Here is an 18,070-nt window from a genome sequence, read left to right as displayed (position 1 = left end):
GTGCGTTGTTCACACTTCTAGGAACAAGAGTTAAACCATTTTGGAGGGGGATGAGGCAAGAAATACATAGGGATTCTGTTAAGGTTTCAGATACATAAAAAAGCCAGTGGAAATGTGTGCGCGCCATTTATCTTGTAGAGATGGCTGCCAGCTCCCTCGGTTTTAGGTTGCTTAACACTTTCCATTATAAAGAATTCCTGTGACATTTTTGAGACAGTGTGCAGCAGGCCTTTGAAATTTGACAGGAAGTAAGCCTGAGGGCCAGAGAAGTGCCTTTTCTTTGGCTGATGAAATTCTGTTCAGGTTTGACAGAGAGGAATGACTTTGGAAAATCACCATTTCCCTTCTGTAGTTTGTGTTCGTGGGGAACATGTTGGCAACATGCTACATTGAAGGCGAGCGTTCTCATTTAAGGCTGGACCCCCACACTGCACTAAACCCAGCAGCGGAGAATGTCTCTCTGGAAAGAGAATTCAGCCAAACTCCTCCTGACCACTGTATTCCAGATACCGCACACGGTCTCAGTGGCCCATTCGCCTCTCTGGGGCACTACATGGAGAAGGAATTTCTCACACACCCATACCCTCACATCTACATACCTTCTAGGGAAAGGGGAAAAGAGAGACACGCTGGGCTCTCCCCCGACCAAGTCTTCAGCACATAGCCCCAGTGTCCCACCTGGAAACCCACCCCTCTGGTGGCACCACATAGGGAAGAGGGTCCCCTAGATATTCAAGGGAGGAGTGGGGAGAAACTGGGATGGGTTCCCTCAGTCCTGTAGCTCAAGGAGTGCTGTGGTGCTGAGTGGTCGGGATTCAAACCTTGCTCCTTGTGCATGATGAGGATGGTATTACAGTTGCACGAAATAGATTCTCTTCCCCCCCCCCCCTTTTAAAGGCCTAATGAGTTGTATACAAAAAACTCAAAAACATTATTTAGGTTGCAAAATCAAGCACTCAAAAGCTAGGAAATTCCAGAATTTAGATGATGCTAAGTCATTAAATGGAAAGTTTGGCTTATGGCCACATGTTCTTCATTTTCTGGATACTGTCTTGAGACACCCAGTGCCTGGTTTGCAGAAGTACTGAGCACTCAGCTGCCATTAAAGTCATTGGGAGCTGTGCATGTTTGACCCCTGTAACATTTAAGACTGTGTGGGCTGGAAGAAGGAGCACAGGGTTGGGAGGTGCTTAGCTCTAATTCTGCCTCTGCTACTGAGTCACCACTTGGCCTCAGGCATGTCTCTTTGTGTCTGTTTCCTCGGGTAAAAATGCAGCTGGAAATACTCTTACCTCACAGTGGAGATGAATTATTAATATGTGTGAGGCACTCAGATCCCATGGCAATAAGCGCCCTAGAAAAGTCAATGAGGAAATGACTAATTCTGTAATCATTGCATTGTATGCAATAAACAAGGCAGGGATCGCTGAATGATGGGGATAACAATATTCAGCTGCTTTGTTCCGTGAGCATCATCCATCTTTTGCACTGAATGAGACCACGGGTTTCTGGAGGGAGAATAACATGTGATCATGAAATTGAAGACTGTTTGTTCTGATTCATACACACAAGGAGGCTGAATTAAGGTTGCTTAGGTAACCTAAATTCTGGTATTTGCAAGCTTTCAACTGCTTGAGTGTAACCTAACATTTTAAAAGTCAAGCTTTTTGTATGTAATTCATAGAGCATCACTGGTGTGCATAGCCCTTTACAACAGAGAGCACGCCAAACAAAGAAATGCAACCCTACTCAGTAGGGCTTCTGATCTAAAAGGCATGCATGAATACAGTGCAAAAAAATGGAGACTAGAAGAAAAACTCATAGATGCTTGTGTAGCGAGGGGACCTCTACACTGGAATAAAAACCCCATGGAACAGCTGCGGCTGGATGGGTCAACTGACTTAGGCTCACAGGGCTCAGGCTCCGAGGCTAAAAATTGCACTGTAGACGCTCAGGCTTGGAGCCCGGACTTTGGGTCTCCTCCCCTCATGGGGTCCCAGAGCTTGGGTTCCAGCCTGAGCCCAAATGTCTACAAAGCAATTTTACAGCCCCTCAACCCAAGCTGGCTGACCAAGGGCTTTTAGTTCCCATGGAGAGGTACACTTATTGCAGGGATGGACAAACTTTTTGGCCTGAGGGCCACATCTGGGTATGGAAATTGTATGGCGGGCCATGAATGCTCACAAAATTGGGGTTGGTGCGTGGGAGGGGGTGAGGGCTCTGGGGTGGGGCTGGGGATGAGGAGTTTGGGGGGTAGGAGGGTGCTCTGGGCTGGGATTGAGGGGTTTGGAGAGCAGGAGGGGGATCAGGGATGTGGGAATGGGTGCAGGCTCCAGCTGGAGGTGTGGGCTCTGTGGTGGGGCTGGGGATAAGGGGTTTGGGGTGCAGGAGGGTGCTCTGGGCTGGGATTGAGGGGTTTGGAGAGCAGGATGGGGATCAGGGGTGTGGGAATGGGTGCAGGCTCTGGCTGGAGGTGTAGGCTCTGGGGTGGGGCTGGGGATAAGGGGTTTGGGGTGCAAGAAGGTGCTCTGGGATAGAGGGGTTCGGAGGGTGGGAGGGGGATTAGGGTTGGGGCATGGGGAGAGGCTCAGGGGTGCAGGCTCTGAGCGGCGCTTACCTCAAGTGGCTCCCGGAAGCAGCGGCATGTCCCTTCTCCAGCTTCTACCCGGAGGCGCAGCCAGGCAGCTCTGCACGCTACCCCATCCACAGACACTGCCCCTGCCCCTCCCATTGGAGCACTGAAGGGGGCCATTGGAGCACATAGGAGCCGGAGCGGGACCATGTGGCTGCTTCCAGGAGCCACATGGTGCAGCCCCCGACCCTGCGCCACAGCTGGAGTGTCAGAGCAGGGCAAGCCCCAGACCCCGCTCCCCAGCGGGAGCTCATGGGCCGGCTTACGGGCCAAATCTGGCCCGTGAGCTGTAGTTTGCTCACCCCTGCCTTAGTGGTTAGAGTCCATATGAAAGCTAACGATACCTTACTTCTGTCACCAGGGGTTGTATTGAGCTGCTTGCTTCTCAGCGGTAAGTTCCAATAACAGGTTTCTGGACCGATCAGTTTAAACTTTAATTTAAAAAGGGGAGGGGGGAAATCTTTGTTGGGACACTACTTAGAATGTGACCCACTACAGTCCCAAGTATGCAGACAGACATGATGAAATAGCGCGTTGGGCTAGATGCTTAAATCGCCTCCCCCTGCAAATAAAGCAGGCCCTAAACTCAGCAGAACCACTGTGATGATGCTGTGCAGGGGAGGGGTCAGGCCGCTTGAGGAGACTCCACATAGAAGAGTCTGGTGTGGCTAGGGCAGTGCAGAGCAGTGGCTGTTTAGCTTGTACAAGTGTTGTGCCGTCTGCTCCCAAATTTCGGGATTGAAGCTATAGCACACGGTGCTACTGGACTGGAGGGAGGATTCCTTCTTCCCATGCTCCCCCCGCCTCCTCCTCAGGTCCTCTGTACAAATGCATCTGGTCCTAAGAGAGATGACCTGCCTTCCCTCATCTCACTGTAGTGTGTAAGCTGTCACTTTCCAAGTTAAGTCAGGATTAACTATTTCATTGGTGATTGTTTTAAGTAATACCATCCAGTTACCCTAGGATCATGGGTGGAACTGTAGCAACATCACTCCTCTGCATGTGTCAGAAGATATGTGTACATCAAAGATTACAAGAGAGGGTGTGAGTAATCCACTGTAGTAAAAAGTAAAGCACTTGAATTTAATCAGGCCCCAAAGTGTTTTTTATTAAATATGAACAAGGTTCCTCACTAGGATTGAGATGTTGATCTGGATTTAAAGGGAGAAGTGGTGGACTCTTTTTTTCTCCTGCATTCGGTGTTTGAATAATGTAAGAATATTCGCTTCAGTTTGATATTTTTTTGCTGTCCAGAATACTGGAGGAGGAACACCTTCAGAATAGGATGGGTTCCTCAGTTGATAAGTGGTGGTAGTGGAGAGCATATCAGAGACTCTGCATGCTGCCAGCAATAACACTAAGCTGCCAGAGGAGATCCTGTTTTCATGCCAGTTTCCTCATTTTCTATTTTTTCCCCTTCCATGGCTATTGATTATACTGGCAGAAATGTAGCGCAACTGTCTTCGGTTTTCCACGAGGCCTTGATATGTATTTGCCTCTTCTAAATAGACAAGTTACCATGTTGTCAGTATGCTGCCCACTATGCACCTCCTTGTGAGGCACAGTGCTTCAACTGCTCGGCCTCAGTTTCCCCCAACAAGGTTTTCAGGGAGCTCTGATGGCTTCCGACAGAGCCTTGTGGCCAGGTTACTACAAAAACAAACACACACACACTTACTCTCACTCTCTCTCTTTTTTAGCAGGGTCCAAAGTCAGTACAAAGACACAAAATAAGAATCTTTCTGCCAGCTGGGCTTAACTCCAAGGCTATTTCATCTATCTGCCCTCCTTTCTCTTAGCTGGGCTCAGCTCTTAGACCCTGCTTTTCCCCTCAAATGAGGCAACTGTTTTATCTGAGGCAAAGGTCCCCAGCCTGGACATTGCTCATGTCAAATTAGATGTCTTCAAGTCACCAGGGCCTGACGAAATACATCCTAGAATACTCAAGGAGCTGACTGAGGAGATATCTGAGCTATTAGAGACTAGTTTCTAAAACTAATGGAAGACGGGAGAGATTCCAGAGGACTGGAAAAGGGCAAATATAGTGCCCATCTATAAAAAGGGAAATAAGGACAACCCGGGGAATTACAGACCAGTCAGCGTAACTTCAGTACCCTGAAAGATAATGGAGCAAATAATTAATCAATCAGTTTGAAAACACCAAGAAAATAGTGATAAGTAACAGCATGGATTTGTCAAAAACAAATCTTGTCAAACCAGCCGAATAGCTTTCTTTGACAGGTTAACAAACCTGGTGGAGGGGGAAGTGGTAGATATGGTATGATCTTGATTTTAGTATGGCTTTTGGTGCTGTCTTGCATGCCATTCTCATAAACAAACTAGGGAAATTCAACCTAGATGGAGCTACTATAGGGTGGATGAATAACTGGTGGGAAAACTGTTCCCAGAGAGTAATCATCAATGGTTCACGGCCATGCTGGAAGGGCATAAAGAGTGGGATCCGGCAGGGATCAGTTCTGGGTCTGGTTCTGTTCAATATCTTCATCAGTGATTTAGATAATGGCATAGAGAGTACACTTGTAAAGTTTGCATAGGGGTTGCAAGTGCTTTGGAGGATAGGATTAAAATTCAAAATGATCTGGACAAACTGGAGAAATGGTCTGAAGTAAATAGGATGAAATTCAGTAAGGACAAATGCAAAGTACTCCACTTAAGAAGGAACAATCAGTTGCACACATACAAAATTGGAAATGACTGCCTAGGAAGGAGTACGGCAGAAAGGGATCTCGGGTCATAGTGCATCACAAGCTAAATGAGTAAACAGTGTTAACACTATTGCGAAAAAAGCAATCCTCATTCTGGAATGTATTAGCAAGAGTATTGTAAGCAAGATAGAAGTAATTCTCCCGCTCTACCCTGCACTGATTAGGCCTCAACTGGAGTATTGTGTCCAGTTCTCGGCACCACATTTCAGGAAAGATGTGGACAAATTGGAGGAAGTCCAGAGAAGAGCAACAAAAATGAATAAAGGTCTAGAAAACATGACTTTTATGAGGGACGATTGAAAAAACTGGGTTTGTTTAGTCTGGAGAAGAGAAGACGAGAGAGGACTTGATTTAACAGTTGTTGAGGACTTGAAAGGTTTATAAAGAGGAGGGAGAAAAATTGTTCTAGTTAACCTTCGAGGATAGGACAAGCAGCAGGGGCTTAAATTACAGCAAGGGCTCTGGGAGTGACTCCGTGGAAGTGACTTCGTGGGGAGACATAGGATAAGGACTTTATGGGCCTGTCTAGAGAGGTGTCCACACTTGAAGCAATTTACAAGTGGCACTGCTATGGATGTCTCTTAGGGTATGTCTATACTGAAGAGAGAGGAAAAAACCTCATGGTGTCTGCACCCAAATTTCAGTGTAGATGTTCCTGCTTGGACTGGAGCTGAGGCTTTGAAACCCAGCAAGGAGGGAATGGGTCTCGGAGACCAGGCTCCAGCCCGAATGGGAACATCTACATTTATTTTGCCCTGTAACATGCAGGGCCGCGCAGAGGATTCAGGGGGCCTGAGGCAGGGCTGGGTCTTTGGCGGCAGTTCAGCGGCGGGTCCCTCTCGGAGGGAAGGACCTGCTGCCGAAGAATGAAGCGGCGGCAGATTGCAGCTTTTTTTTTTTTTCCCCCTCCTTCCGCTTGCAGTGCTTGTACTCACTGGGCAGCACTCTGAGGCATCGGCAGCACTTCAGCGGGGGGTCCTTCACTCGCTCCGAGTCTTCCACTGCACTGAAGGACCCGCCGCCAAAGACCTGGAGCGAGTGAAGGGCCCATCGCGGAAGTGCCGCCGAAAACCCGGAGCAGCTCGCGGGCCTTGGGGAAAATTGCCCCACTTGACCCCCCCCTCTGGGTGGCCCTGGTAACATGAGCTCTCAGAGCCCAAGTTAGTTGACCCATGGGTTTTTCTTTTTTGCTGTGTAGACATGCTCTACTTACCTTGTTTTTTAAGTCTGTTTCTTTGACCCTTCCTTGACTTGGTGGCTAACTTACAGTATTGGAATAAAACCTAGCATTCAGCAACTGCACTAGATTTGGTAGGGGTGAAACCCAGGTAGTGGAGCGTCATTGTTGTATTATGGTGTTTCTTCCCATTTCTAGTAACAAAACACTTCTCAGAAGCTAGCAAGAAGAACTACGAGCATGCGCCATGTTTTCAGTTGATTTTGCAGTACTTGCACAATTGGAGTCTTCCTTTATGCAACATTTTCGTGATGGGTTCTCTCCTTTCCCCTTTTCCTCCAGTTTGCCCCCGTCCGCCGGAGCCTGAGAATGGAGGCTACAAATGCCATCCAACTCCTTGCAGTGACCCTCTGACATCCGACAGCGTCATAGAGTATGTATGTGATGAAGGCTACATGCTAAAGGGAGATTACAAATACTTGACGTGCAAGAATGGAGAATGGAATCCAGCCATGGAAATTAGCTGTAGGCTAAGCCAAGGTGAGTAATGCATTACAGCAAGTAAGGAAGGTAGCTTGCATTTTAGACTGACCTCTCTATTACTTATTATGTATTATTTTAATATTTGATATCTATATTGCGGTAGTGCCTAAAGAACACAACAAGGTTGGGCCTGTAACGCTAGGTGTTGAATAAACAAAATCAATGGTAATCCCAGCACACAGTGTAAAAGACACACCACCTCTCCTCCATTCTTCCTGTCAAAGTCCAGCCCATGTTCTTTAACACAGAAACTTGGTCTGTGAAGATGTGCTTCTGGATGCAGATCTCCATCATGGTTTGAGTGGAGGCTCCCATATTAGCCTGCTGAGATAACAGATTCCATCTTGCCTATTAGAGATAAGGGGGCAGTAAGCTGCTCTATCATGTGCACTTTCAGTGCTGGCTCCTGGCAAGCTGACAATACGTCACCCACCTTGTATCTCTAATATCCTGGGAACCAACAGGGCTACAACAACACTGCAGACAATACCTTCCTCATCTGAGCAAACTTTGTGCACCTTGATCTGTGTGTGGCTTCATCAGTGCTTTCTAACACCCATTTTTGGAGGGGCTGATTTATTTGCTTTTGGAGCTTGCAGTCTTCTGCAGAGCTCCCTGGTGCTGTTTGTTTGGCCTGGTCTGATGGATGTTGCTGACAGATGTTTTCTTTCTTTCCAAATGGAAATTGACAGCTTTTGTTATGTGGGTCTTTCCCAAGCTGGTCAGGAATTCCTCTCCCATGACAGGAAAGTAAAGCAATCTGCAGAAAAATGTTTGTTCTACAGCTGTAATTTTATTGTCCATGGGATTTCTGGTTTTAAAAAACATGCATACCCAATAAAAGCTGGTGTGGGGATGAGTCCTTGTGAGCCCATATACTGGTGGAATGACTCAGCAGCAACAGTTAGTTGCATCTTTTCCTCAGGGATTAGTGTTTATAACAGATTTTGCTTTTTGGTTTAACTTAATCAGAAAGCAAACAGAAAAGCACCTCTTCTTGGAGTTCACCCAAGCTCTGTGGCCACTAGAACCTACTATAGTATTCCCAAAGATGCCCTTTCCCTCCTGGCCACTCTTACAGCCCTTCCTCTGAGCCTCTGTGCCAGGGGAGGGGAAAGTGGAATTCACCTGTGACCAGGTAGAACCTGAAAGCGCTCTGAGTTCAGTGTGGGATTGTAAGAATTCCTCTGTTCTTTCCTATCCCACTTCCTCTCCCAGTCCATGCAAGAAAACTCTTCACTGTGGCAACTAGCCATGCTTGGACAGTATTCCTGCATGATGGCATTTTACCCACTCCAGGACTGCAAGTAGCAATGTGAATGGCAGTGACCATGTGGCTTTCCTCTAGTATCACTAGGGATGGGTTAATATCACACATGGCCTGGGTTGACCAGAAACGTAGGGCCTTGGTGAAAGGGTAGTGAAAAAGCCAGTGAGAAATGAGGAAACTGTGTTCAGACCATGGGCTTCAAAGCAAATGATCACATCTTAATCCATCTCTGGGTTTCGCACCGCTTCACAGAAAATGCAGCCATATAGGAACGTGGTGTGAAGGTCTTGTCTACACTAAGTACCTATTGCTGGGTGTAACCCTAGGGGGCATAGTGAATTGCAGCAAAATGAAAGTTTAGCTTAACTGGGGTTCAGTTAAATGGGGATGTCCTGTATATGAAGCATGTAAGAGCATTGGTCAGTGGACCTACAAGCATTGTGGGGAGGGTTAGTATAGAAAACTTTAGTCATCATTTAGATGGGCTAGGGCAGTGTTTCCCAAACTTGGGATGCCGCTTGTGCAGGGAAAGCCCCTGGCAGGCCTGCCCAGTTTACCTGCTGCGTCCGCAGATCTGGCTGATCGCGGCTCCCACTGGCCGCGGTTCGCTGCTCCAGGCCAACGGGAGCTGCTGGAAGCGGCGGTGGCCAGTACATCCCTCAGCCCGTGCCGCTTCCAGCAGCTCCCATTGGACTGGAGCAGCGAACCACAGCCAGTGGGAGCCACGATCGGCTGGAGCAGCAGGTAAACAAACCCGCCCAGCCTGCCAGGGGCTTTCCCTACACAAGCGGCGTCCCAAGTTTGGGAAATACTGGGCTAGGGGATAGACGCAACATACAGGCAATTACACCATGTAGAGGGGGAGAAGACCTCTTCGGCTGTCTTAGTTCATCTCCCTGCCAGTACAGGATTATTCCCTACTTACATGTTTGTTAGGTTATGTCGACACTAGCACTTACTGTGGGACCGACTTAAGCGCCGGTATAGAGAGCACTATGTTGGCTTCTCCCATCAGCACAGCTCCCGCTGCCCAGCTCCCTCGTCACGTTTTACCTGTGCCAAGCCGTGGGGGTTCCACTACTTTCCTTGGGGCAGACTCTTCCATTGGCTAAGAATTCCTGTTAACTGGGAGCTTTTCCTGCTGTTCAGCCTAAAACACCCTTTGGTTACGCTAAACAATTCTTTTCCTTCCTTATTGTCATCAAGCCTCTTTGTAGCTGTCACTTAGCCAAACTAAATGTATGCGTTTAACTTATTCTCTCCTAAATCCGCCTCCCTCCCTCCCCCCTTCTGTTGCTCTTCCCTGAGACTCCCTCTGTTTTTCAGAGGCCCCTTGTATGTACCTTGTTCACATGATGCCTGTTCTGAGGCATGAACCATTTAATTTCTGTTTCTTTTGGTTTTGTAGATAAAGATTCGCCCCCAACAATCGGGGTGCCCACCCTCTCCATAGTGGCCTCCACAGCAAGTTCAGTAGCTCTGATCCTTCTCTTAGTTGTACTGTTCGTTTTGCTGCAGCCAAAGCTGAAGTCTTTTCATCACAGCAGGTGAGCTCAGTAGGAGAAAAGTTTTAACAGAGGGCAGGGGCTCGGGGATGTAATATTCATTTACATGTGCAGTCCACGAGGGTGTTGAGTTTGTCTCCTCTTTCTGTCATCTTAATCTCAACACTCGTCTTTCCTTTCTCTGTCCTGATCTTCTGTTTTTTTTTTAATTTCCTTTTTTTTTCATCCTTTTCTGCTTTTCTTCATCACTTTCTTTCTTCAAGTCTGTTGCTTTGTTGGTCTGCTGGGTTTCTGTATAATTTCCTCATGTCGTGATGAGCAGGGTCTGGTTTTAATGGCCATAACTTCTCATCCTTTTCCTTTAAATAAATTTACTGCTGGCAAAAGAAGCCATTGGGTTGATGACCCAAGACAAGACAGTATATTCTATTCTCATCTACAGAATAGATTTGCTACTGGCAGTCTTATCACAAGCGTCCGCTGCCCTGCCAATGTACCTCAGCCCTTATCTGAAGAGGGTTTAGTCTCCAGATCTTGTCAGTCTGTTCACTAAGACTGCCAACAACGGGAATCAGTCAGCACTAATGTGTGCTGCTGTTTTTTTGTGATGTGAACGTAGTTTATTGGAAGCTGGGCCTAACCTCCCAAATTCACTTCCCGTAGGACAGCACACTGAATGGAGTTGAGGAAAGGGCTATCCCCTGCCCTATTTAAACCATGGGCCTCACAAACTCAGGACATAGTGGAACTGTGATTTCACACACACCCCACCCCCATGCACTCATTACTTTTAGCTGCCCCACTTACGTGTCTCCAGTGATGAGGCACAGGCAGTATTATGGGTGGAAAGAGTTCTGTGGGTGACACAGAGTGTCCATGGGCTTCAGGGAACACAGCATTTGTGCACTGTGAAGCGTGTGCCCAGCACTTGTGAACCACTCCTCTTGGAGATCCCCTGAACTTGGGTACAGCAATGGTATTGGGCAGTGCTCTGCTTCTCATTTTCTGTGGCTACTGTTCTCCCATTCCACCTGATGAGCTATTTGCTATTCTATTTCTGTGCTTCTAAATGTTAAATGTAAGATGTTCTCCAAACCCTATTGGACTGTCCTCTACTTCAGCCTCCTTCCTTTCCCAGTGTTGGATGATTACCAAGGTAAGAGCCTGTGTATTTACGTCTGCCCCTTCCCCTGCCAGTGCCCAGCTCATTCAAGAGATCCCTCAGTTGCTTCTGTGGCTGTGAATTGTGCTGATATCACTAAGTAAAGGTACTGACCAGCCAGAGTAAATTGATTATTCTGGAGCTTCTGATGTATGTGCACATCTCTGATTATCCCTTGCGAGGGGTGGCGGGGAGGAAATAAAAAAAGTACAGGACGTTTGCCCTCCTGACCTGGGAAAAGACAGCTATACATGGAGGTGGGGAGGGTCCCACATTTCAACTTCTCTGTTGCCAGAGGTGTGTACTATGCTATGCTGCCCTTCTTCCAGGTGGGTACAGATTTGTCTTCTGAACCAGTTAATGCTGCTCCTTAAAACGGCTGGTGGGGTGGCTGTTGAGCAGCCGGGCATTGTCTCAGTTGAGGGCAGAGTTCTGGAGCATGCCCATCTCTTCTGCAGTGCCAGCCACTGTAACAAGAGAACTAGTGTGTGGTTACTTGCATGGCAGTACAAGGAGGTGATTGCTTTCAATGGGATGTTGGTAAAATTCAGTACTTCTCCCCCTGAACAGGTCACTGTTGGGTGGTGGGATTGGGATAAGGAAAGGTTACTTCATGGCTCAGTGCAGGGCTCACAGACACACACAGCTATTGGTCTGTGTATATGCTCTAAATTAGCTTTTTCCTCTTTCAAGACGTGATCAAGGTGTATCTGGGGATCAGGTCTCCATGATGGTGGATGGTGTCCAGGTGGCCTTGCCGTCCTATGAAGAAGCAGTCTATGGCAGTGCAGGGAACTGCATTCCGCCCTCGGATTCACGGGTACAGATTGTGCTGTCAGAGGGAGCTGGGCAAAGTGGAACAAGTGAGATGCAGCAGCAGGACCAAGGGGCTCGGGACTGCTTTGTTGGAGAGGACGAGGCCCCAGGACGCTCTGGACTGTGTGAAGCCAGTGGTTCTCAACACTCTGAAACTGTTCTTGTACACCAGGCCACCACCTCTTCTTGGGTAGCTGGCATGGCAAGCAGTAGACCTGTGCACAAAGATGCTCAAGACTCAGAAAGCAGTGACATACAAAGCCTTTTATCACTTACTTCCTCGGAGGAATACACAGACGGTACGTGATATGAACAGAGAAAACTGAATGAGACACTAATGTGAATACGCATAGTCGCTGCCGTGCAGCTAGCTAGGATGAGAATTACAAGGGCCATTGATTCTTGTGCTTCAGGGCACAAGTTGGTCACCAGCTGAGTGTCAAAGAAATTTCCCTGCCTCCACTGTACAGTGTTACATAATTAGGTGCATTCTGGGGGCTCTACGTCTTCCTCCAAAGCATCTATCATCGGCCAGCATCAAAGGCAAGATGCCAGACTAGAAGGACCACGGGTCCGTTCTGCTCTGGTGCTTCCTCTGGTCTTTATCAAGTCATTTGCAAAGAACATTCTCTCTTCCTCCCCCCCCCCCCAATCAGTGCCAATGAGAACGCAGGGCAGTCCTATTTAGGGGCAACCGCTTGTTGGAGGGGGGCACACTTTTGAAAATGAGCACTTCACCCTTCTGAGGCTCCTCCATTTGGGGCACGGTAACTAACAAGGCAAGGGACTGGCTAGCATAGTGATTAAAGCACTACAGACCCAGAGCACAAGTCTAGTTTGAAATCCCAAGAGGAATGAGTTGTGATGGTCTTGTGCTTCAGTCTCGTAGTGGACAGGAGTCCGCATAACACGGACCAGCCCTCTGAGTTCTCTGGACTCTGCGGAAGGAAAGGCCTTACAAGGATGGAGCTAATGTGGAGACTCAACAGAGCTTTGCTTCTGTAGAGGTTAGGCCCGCTAGGTCAAGAAGCGTAGATGGGTTGTAGAACTTTATTTTCCATTGCTGCAAGCCCTATAACCGTCAGTAACATGACTTGGAACCCTACTCAACAATAAAACCCCAAAGGTTATTTCCCCTACAGGGAGGGAAATACCAAAATTTCCAAGTACGGGAGGAAAACCTCAAATGTGGGTAGCAGAGTTGAGGGATAGTGTTGCCAAAAGCTGATCCAGTGGGCCGTTCAGACTCTGCAGAAATAGGCAGACAGTCCGTGTGTTCTGCAGTGTCTAGTGCTGCTTTTAAATTACTATTTAAGGCCCCTCTTAGCGGGGCAGATTGCTATAAACCAGAAGCTGGGAATGGGCGATGGGATGGATCACTTGATAATTGCCTGTTCTGTTCTGAAGCACCTGGCACCAGCCACTGTCGGAAGACAGGATACTGGGCTAGATGGACCTTTGGTCTGACCCAGTGTGGCTGTTCTTATATTATAAGGGAGACTAACCAAAAGGTTAGCTTACTGTGTCAAGATCATGCTGGAGCTACCTAACTCCCACCTACATGGGAGCTTGCACTGGTTGTAGTTAAAGGTTAACTTGCCACAGGCCTATTTGCAGTCGTCTGCTGCTGCTAGAAGGAGTGGGGAGAAGGGATGCCTGGTGTTGGAGAGGGAACGCTGCACTACTGTTGTAAGAGGTTGTGTCTGAATGGGGATGTGGGAGGGGCTATAACATACCTCATCTGTGCACTTTGCTGCCACCCGTTCGAAGCTCCGTGGAATGACCCATGTAAAGTCTGACCTCTTTTTTTTCTTTTTCCCTCCCAGATATTCCATTGTTGAAGGAAGCATGAGGCCTGCTGCACTTGTTTAGCCTTCTCCCTCTTGGTTTCCCCTCTTCTTCCTTGGGATGCAAGCATTTTGTGCAGCCTTCCCTATCTTCATGAGCTGGGCCCTGGATACTTCCAAGCAGAGACCCTTCAGCTGAAGATCCAAAGGATTTTGCCAGGTTGTCTCCTCGATGCGCCATTCGGGTTGGTGCGGTGTCGGCCTTCCCATTCCATCTGCATTAGGGGCTTGAGTAATGTAATGGATTTGAGCTCCTCCCTCTTCTTCCCTCCCTGTGCCAGATGTTTGACTGCAGCCTCTGGAGAGCTGCTTATTTACTTGTGCCTTTCTCCTTCTCACACCGGCTTGTCGCAGCTTCTCACAGGCCTCGCTAGCTCTTCAGCAGCCCAGAGAGCAGGGACCAAGAACTGCTTGCTCATTGGGTGCAGACATAGTTTATATAAAGACCTTTCTTCCACTATCCTCTTGATGACTAGGGCAGGACAGAACTCTCCAAGAGGGCTGAACCTGGGCTTGGGAGAAGTCCCAATATGGGTAATTTACACTATCCAGCAGTGCTCATAGTTTTTAAAAATAAAGTGGTATGTTCTGTAACTTAGATGCATATTAACAATTAGGCATCACTGACTATTGTAAAGGCAGAGAAGTCTGACATCTTTTACAAGATTTTTTTCTTCCTCCCTTTCATGCCTTCTTTGTTATCCCCATATCTTCCCCACAAAATACCACATACACCCTTGATGTAGCAGAGTAACAGTCTCTCTGCAAGATTCCATTCCAAAAAATTCCACCGTCTCCTCCTTTCATCGACTTCACAATCCACTCGATTTTTTGTTTCCTGAAGTCTAGGGCTGTGTCTACTCTGAGAAATGTCACCAGTTCCTTCCAGTGCCAGTCTAGCACAGGGGCAGTGCCTGGTGCTAAACTCAAGGAGAATTTCTGCAAAAAGCTAGTTGTAGAGAAGACCTAGAAGCGAAAAAACCGTACAGTACAACCCTGATTATCTGATCTCCAGTTAACCAAGCCTGTGTTAACTGCAGGTTAGTCCTGTTCCGCTGACATGCTGTGCCATGATCGTGGTCCACTTTATCCAAAGGCCTGTTCTTTTGCAGGTGTCGGGTGTCTGACACTTTTTTAAAATATCAGTTGTCCTGCATAACTGCTTGTGTTTGCCTGCCACCAACTTTTAACTTGACATGACAGTAAAAATGGAAGAGTCATTTAGAAACATTGTCCCCTACTCCCTCAATTTTCCAGGAAACGTAACAGCTTTTTAATGTGTTCCCTGGAGTCATTGGCCCTTTTTTATGTTTACAGTTTTGTCCGCAGAAATTTTAACATTGGTTTGTGGTTAACATCCCCGATTACCTGGCAGGAGATACCATAACACAGGGTACTCAAATACAGCATTACACTTTCTGAATAGTTGCAGCATGTCTTCATAACCTTAAATGGAAAGAGTTGTGCTGCTGTTTTATCCTAATGAGACCTCTTTGTGCATTTGGAGCTGCTCCCACATGTCGGCCTCTTCTTCATGGGGAAGGGGAACAGTATGTTTGCTAAAACCCCTTCTGAAGAGTGGAGTTGACACAGTTTGGTTGCATGGCCATTATGGAGACAGCAGAGCAGTTTTTAAACAGTTACCTGAAGCAGGACCCTCCCCAGTCCAGAACATGAGTTTTAATGACTCTCTTGACAGAGCTGTCTTAAAATAAGCCTAGAAATACATTCCTTGTCCCTGGTGTATGTAGGGCCTGGTGTGACACACTGGAGGTTGTTACATGTGTCGTTTCCCGCATGAATGATCCTGCACAAGGGACAACTGTGTCCCATGGCCAAATGCATGTTTGGGGCCTGGTGGTGGATTTAAAGGAGTTAAGCAGGGAGGACAAGAGAACAGGTTCCCTGGAGTTGGTTCCAGCAGCAGTGCTTGACCCCTTAAAAAAAAGTCTCTGCAGCTCATTAGTTGAACTAAGGCAAAAGGGGCTGGGGATGGAGGTGTGCGTGCTCACCCCAGTACCCTAGTCAGGTGATCAACCAGCAGTTGTCCCCAAAGGGAAGCCGGTAAATTTGTATTTGAAATGGAGGGAACAATGAGATGTGGCTTTACTCAGCTAATTGTGACTTCTGGCTGAATACCTCATCCCCCCCTTCCTCTCCCCTTTATAATTGTACTCCCTGCTCAGAGCAATGATTATATTAGAATACTTAATGTTATATAACACTTTAAAATGGATTATTGCTGCAGTAACTGAGGTTAGGCTCCAGCTGCAGTGGGCAGGGATTGGCTGCAGTGTATAGCCAGCAACCTGCCTCCTCTGCTCATTAAATTCCCTGATGCATTTGCCTGTTAATTCCCAGGACAGCTGTAACAGTGGGTGTGTATATGGGGAACAGCTCTATTTTCCCCCATCCCGTGTATGTTGTAAATTAAGATGCAAGAATTGTTTTAAAGAGACACTGTCAAGTTAAAAACAGTACGTTTTAAACAAACTTCTTTACCTATTACAACACCCTAGGTTACTGCAAGAATTTGAGAAATCCAACTTTCACTATCCTTGGTGGTTTTGTTTCTGTCTCAGTTTGGACAATTAAAAAAAAAAAACTTGTTTCATTTCCAGCTTAATGGTGCTGCAGTATTTGGCTTTCAGACAGTGCAGGCATAAGTGTATTAGTTTGTAAACTGTTTCCATTGGAATTTAAAAAAACATCAGCATGGAAATATTTCTACTGTTAGTTTTAAAATTGTTCTTCTACAAAATCCCATGTTTGAAATAAGTGTCCCTATAACCTGGTCTCTCACTTCTTATCAGAGTGAAAAAATAGAATGAATTGCTCTCTAATTAGCTTAAGGTTCCCTGGTAACCAGAGCTGACATGCAGCAGCCTGGGTGCAAAGGCCAGGTGCCACACTTTTCAGCTGACAGAAGAGCATTCTCTTAATGAAGCTGGAATTTGATCCCAGGGCCTGACCTTGCTTTGAATGCTGAAACTGACAGTCATGCACCTAACAAAGCGCATAGTGGCTGTGTTCACTAACCCCCCACTCACAATAGTGTGGTTAGCCACCAGTCTGAGAGAAATAATCAACTGGAGAAAAACAGAAGAAGGGGACCTTAATTTTGTTTTATAGTCCCTCAGAGTTTCTTTCCCGGGAGGGAGGGGTTTGGGGCGAGGGAAAAGATGTGGCTGTAATCAGCAGAAATAGACAATCAATGTCTCTTTTGATTTTAAGAGGATAAAACAGCAGCTACTGATACTAGATCATGGCTTTTTGTGGGAGGATCTAACTGTACCCTGCTGGCTGTTAATCTCTGATGCCCCTAGATGCCTTGGTGGTTGCAGAAAACCAACGTGCCACTTTCTTCTGTAGAAACATCCATGCAGACTAGAGACATTAGATCCGATGCAAGCCGGAACAAGCAGAAACAGCTTTTGGGTTCTTGTGTTTCACCTTCCCAAGCATTCCACTTTAGAGTTTACTTTCATATAAAATGAGATCGAATGAGGAGGGGAAAAACCTGTTTTAAAAGTCCAGCAGATAAGTTTTCAAAGAAAAAACAACCCTTTTTCTTTACTGAGCAACATGTGGACCATTACCTTCGTACCTTTAAAGTCTTAGGGAGACTTGAAGGGGCAGGAATCAATTTCTGGGAAGGGAAGAGAGAGAGAAAGATAAGTAAGATGCTGCAGACTCAGAACTCCCGTTTTAGTCAGTGGAAGCAAGAACTTCAGAATTCAGCCTTAAAGAACCCTTGCTTATGAGTTCTCCCATAACTTGATAGCATTAAGTTGGAGTGAAGAATACATTTCTTGCTGGAATCATAGACCAGAGTAGTCAAAAGGAGGCTGTCCCCCTATAGCCTTCCCAGCATGATGCAGTTTTGTGTTGTCTTACACATGCTGTACCCTGAAATGCTTAACAAGAACATTCAAATGATTTAATTATACATGAAAATTAAAAATAACTAGCACTTTTATTAAAATAAAAGTATAAGGAGGTACAAAACGTAAAGGGACTCTTTCAGGATAAATTTACAAAACACTGTGTGCAAAAGAAATTCTTCCATGATTTCCTTTCTGTTCCAATTGAAAAGTGTTTTTTTCAGACAAGGATATTCCTCTGCTGTGTTTGCAATCCAAGTATTACAGTACCAGGCTAGGATGGGAGATCCAAAAAGTGAAACTGACTACCAATGAAAGTGAACTGGGTTGGTCTCTTCTCAGTGCCCAAATTATGAAGTGCAGCGTGAATTAAAAGCAAACTTTTAATCATGTCAGTGTTGGGATAATATAAAGGGATTAGTAACACGTAAGGGAACTTTGGTGGTTTGTGTCTTTTGTTTTTGTTTTTTGTTTTAAATAAATAAGGGCCTCACTCCACTGCAGGTGG

At 46.6% G+C, this 18,070-nt stretch overlaps 1 protein-coding gene across 2 annotated transcripts in view; it reads left to right on the top strand.

The window, feature by feature from the left end:
- Window positions 1–17,724, top strand: part of SUSD6 (sushi domain containing 6) — a 105,955-nt gene extending 88,231 nt beyond the window's left edge. For both annotated transcript variants that reach the window (XM_039537306.1, XM_039537307.1), the window contains exons 3-6: window positions 6,878–7,075; window positions 9,757–9,895; window positions 11,709–12,130; window positions 13,658–17,724. In XM_039537306.1, the coding sequence (XP_039393240.1) occupies window positions 6,878–7,075; window positions 9,757–9,895; window positions 11,709–12,130; window positions 13,658–13,683 (785 nt within the window). In that variant the 3' untranslated portion in view covers window positions 13,684–17,724. The remainder of the gene's footprint in view (window positions 1–6,877; window positions 7,076–9,756; window positions 9,896–11,708; window positions 12,131–13,657) is intronic.
- The last annotated feature ends 346 nt before the right edge of the window (window positions 17,725–18,070 follow it).

The sequence above is a fragment of the Mauremys reevesii genome, linkage group 4 (genome assembly GCF_016161935.1).
Source record: "Mauremys reevesii isolate NIE-2019 linkage group 4, ASM1616193v1, whole genome shotgun sequence".
In the NCBI taxonomy this organism is placed as follows: Eukaryota; Metazoa; Chordata; order Testudines; family Geoemydidae; genus Mauremys; species Mauremys reevesii.
This window is presented reverse-complemented; position numbering and strand designations above follow the sequence as displayed.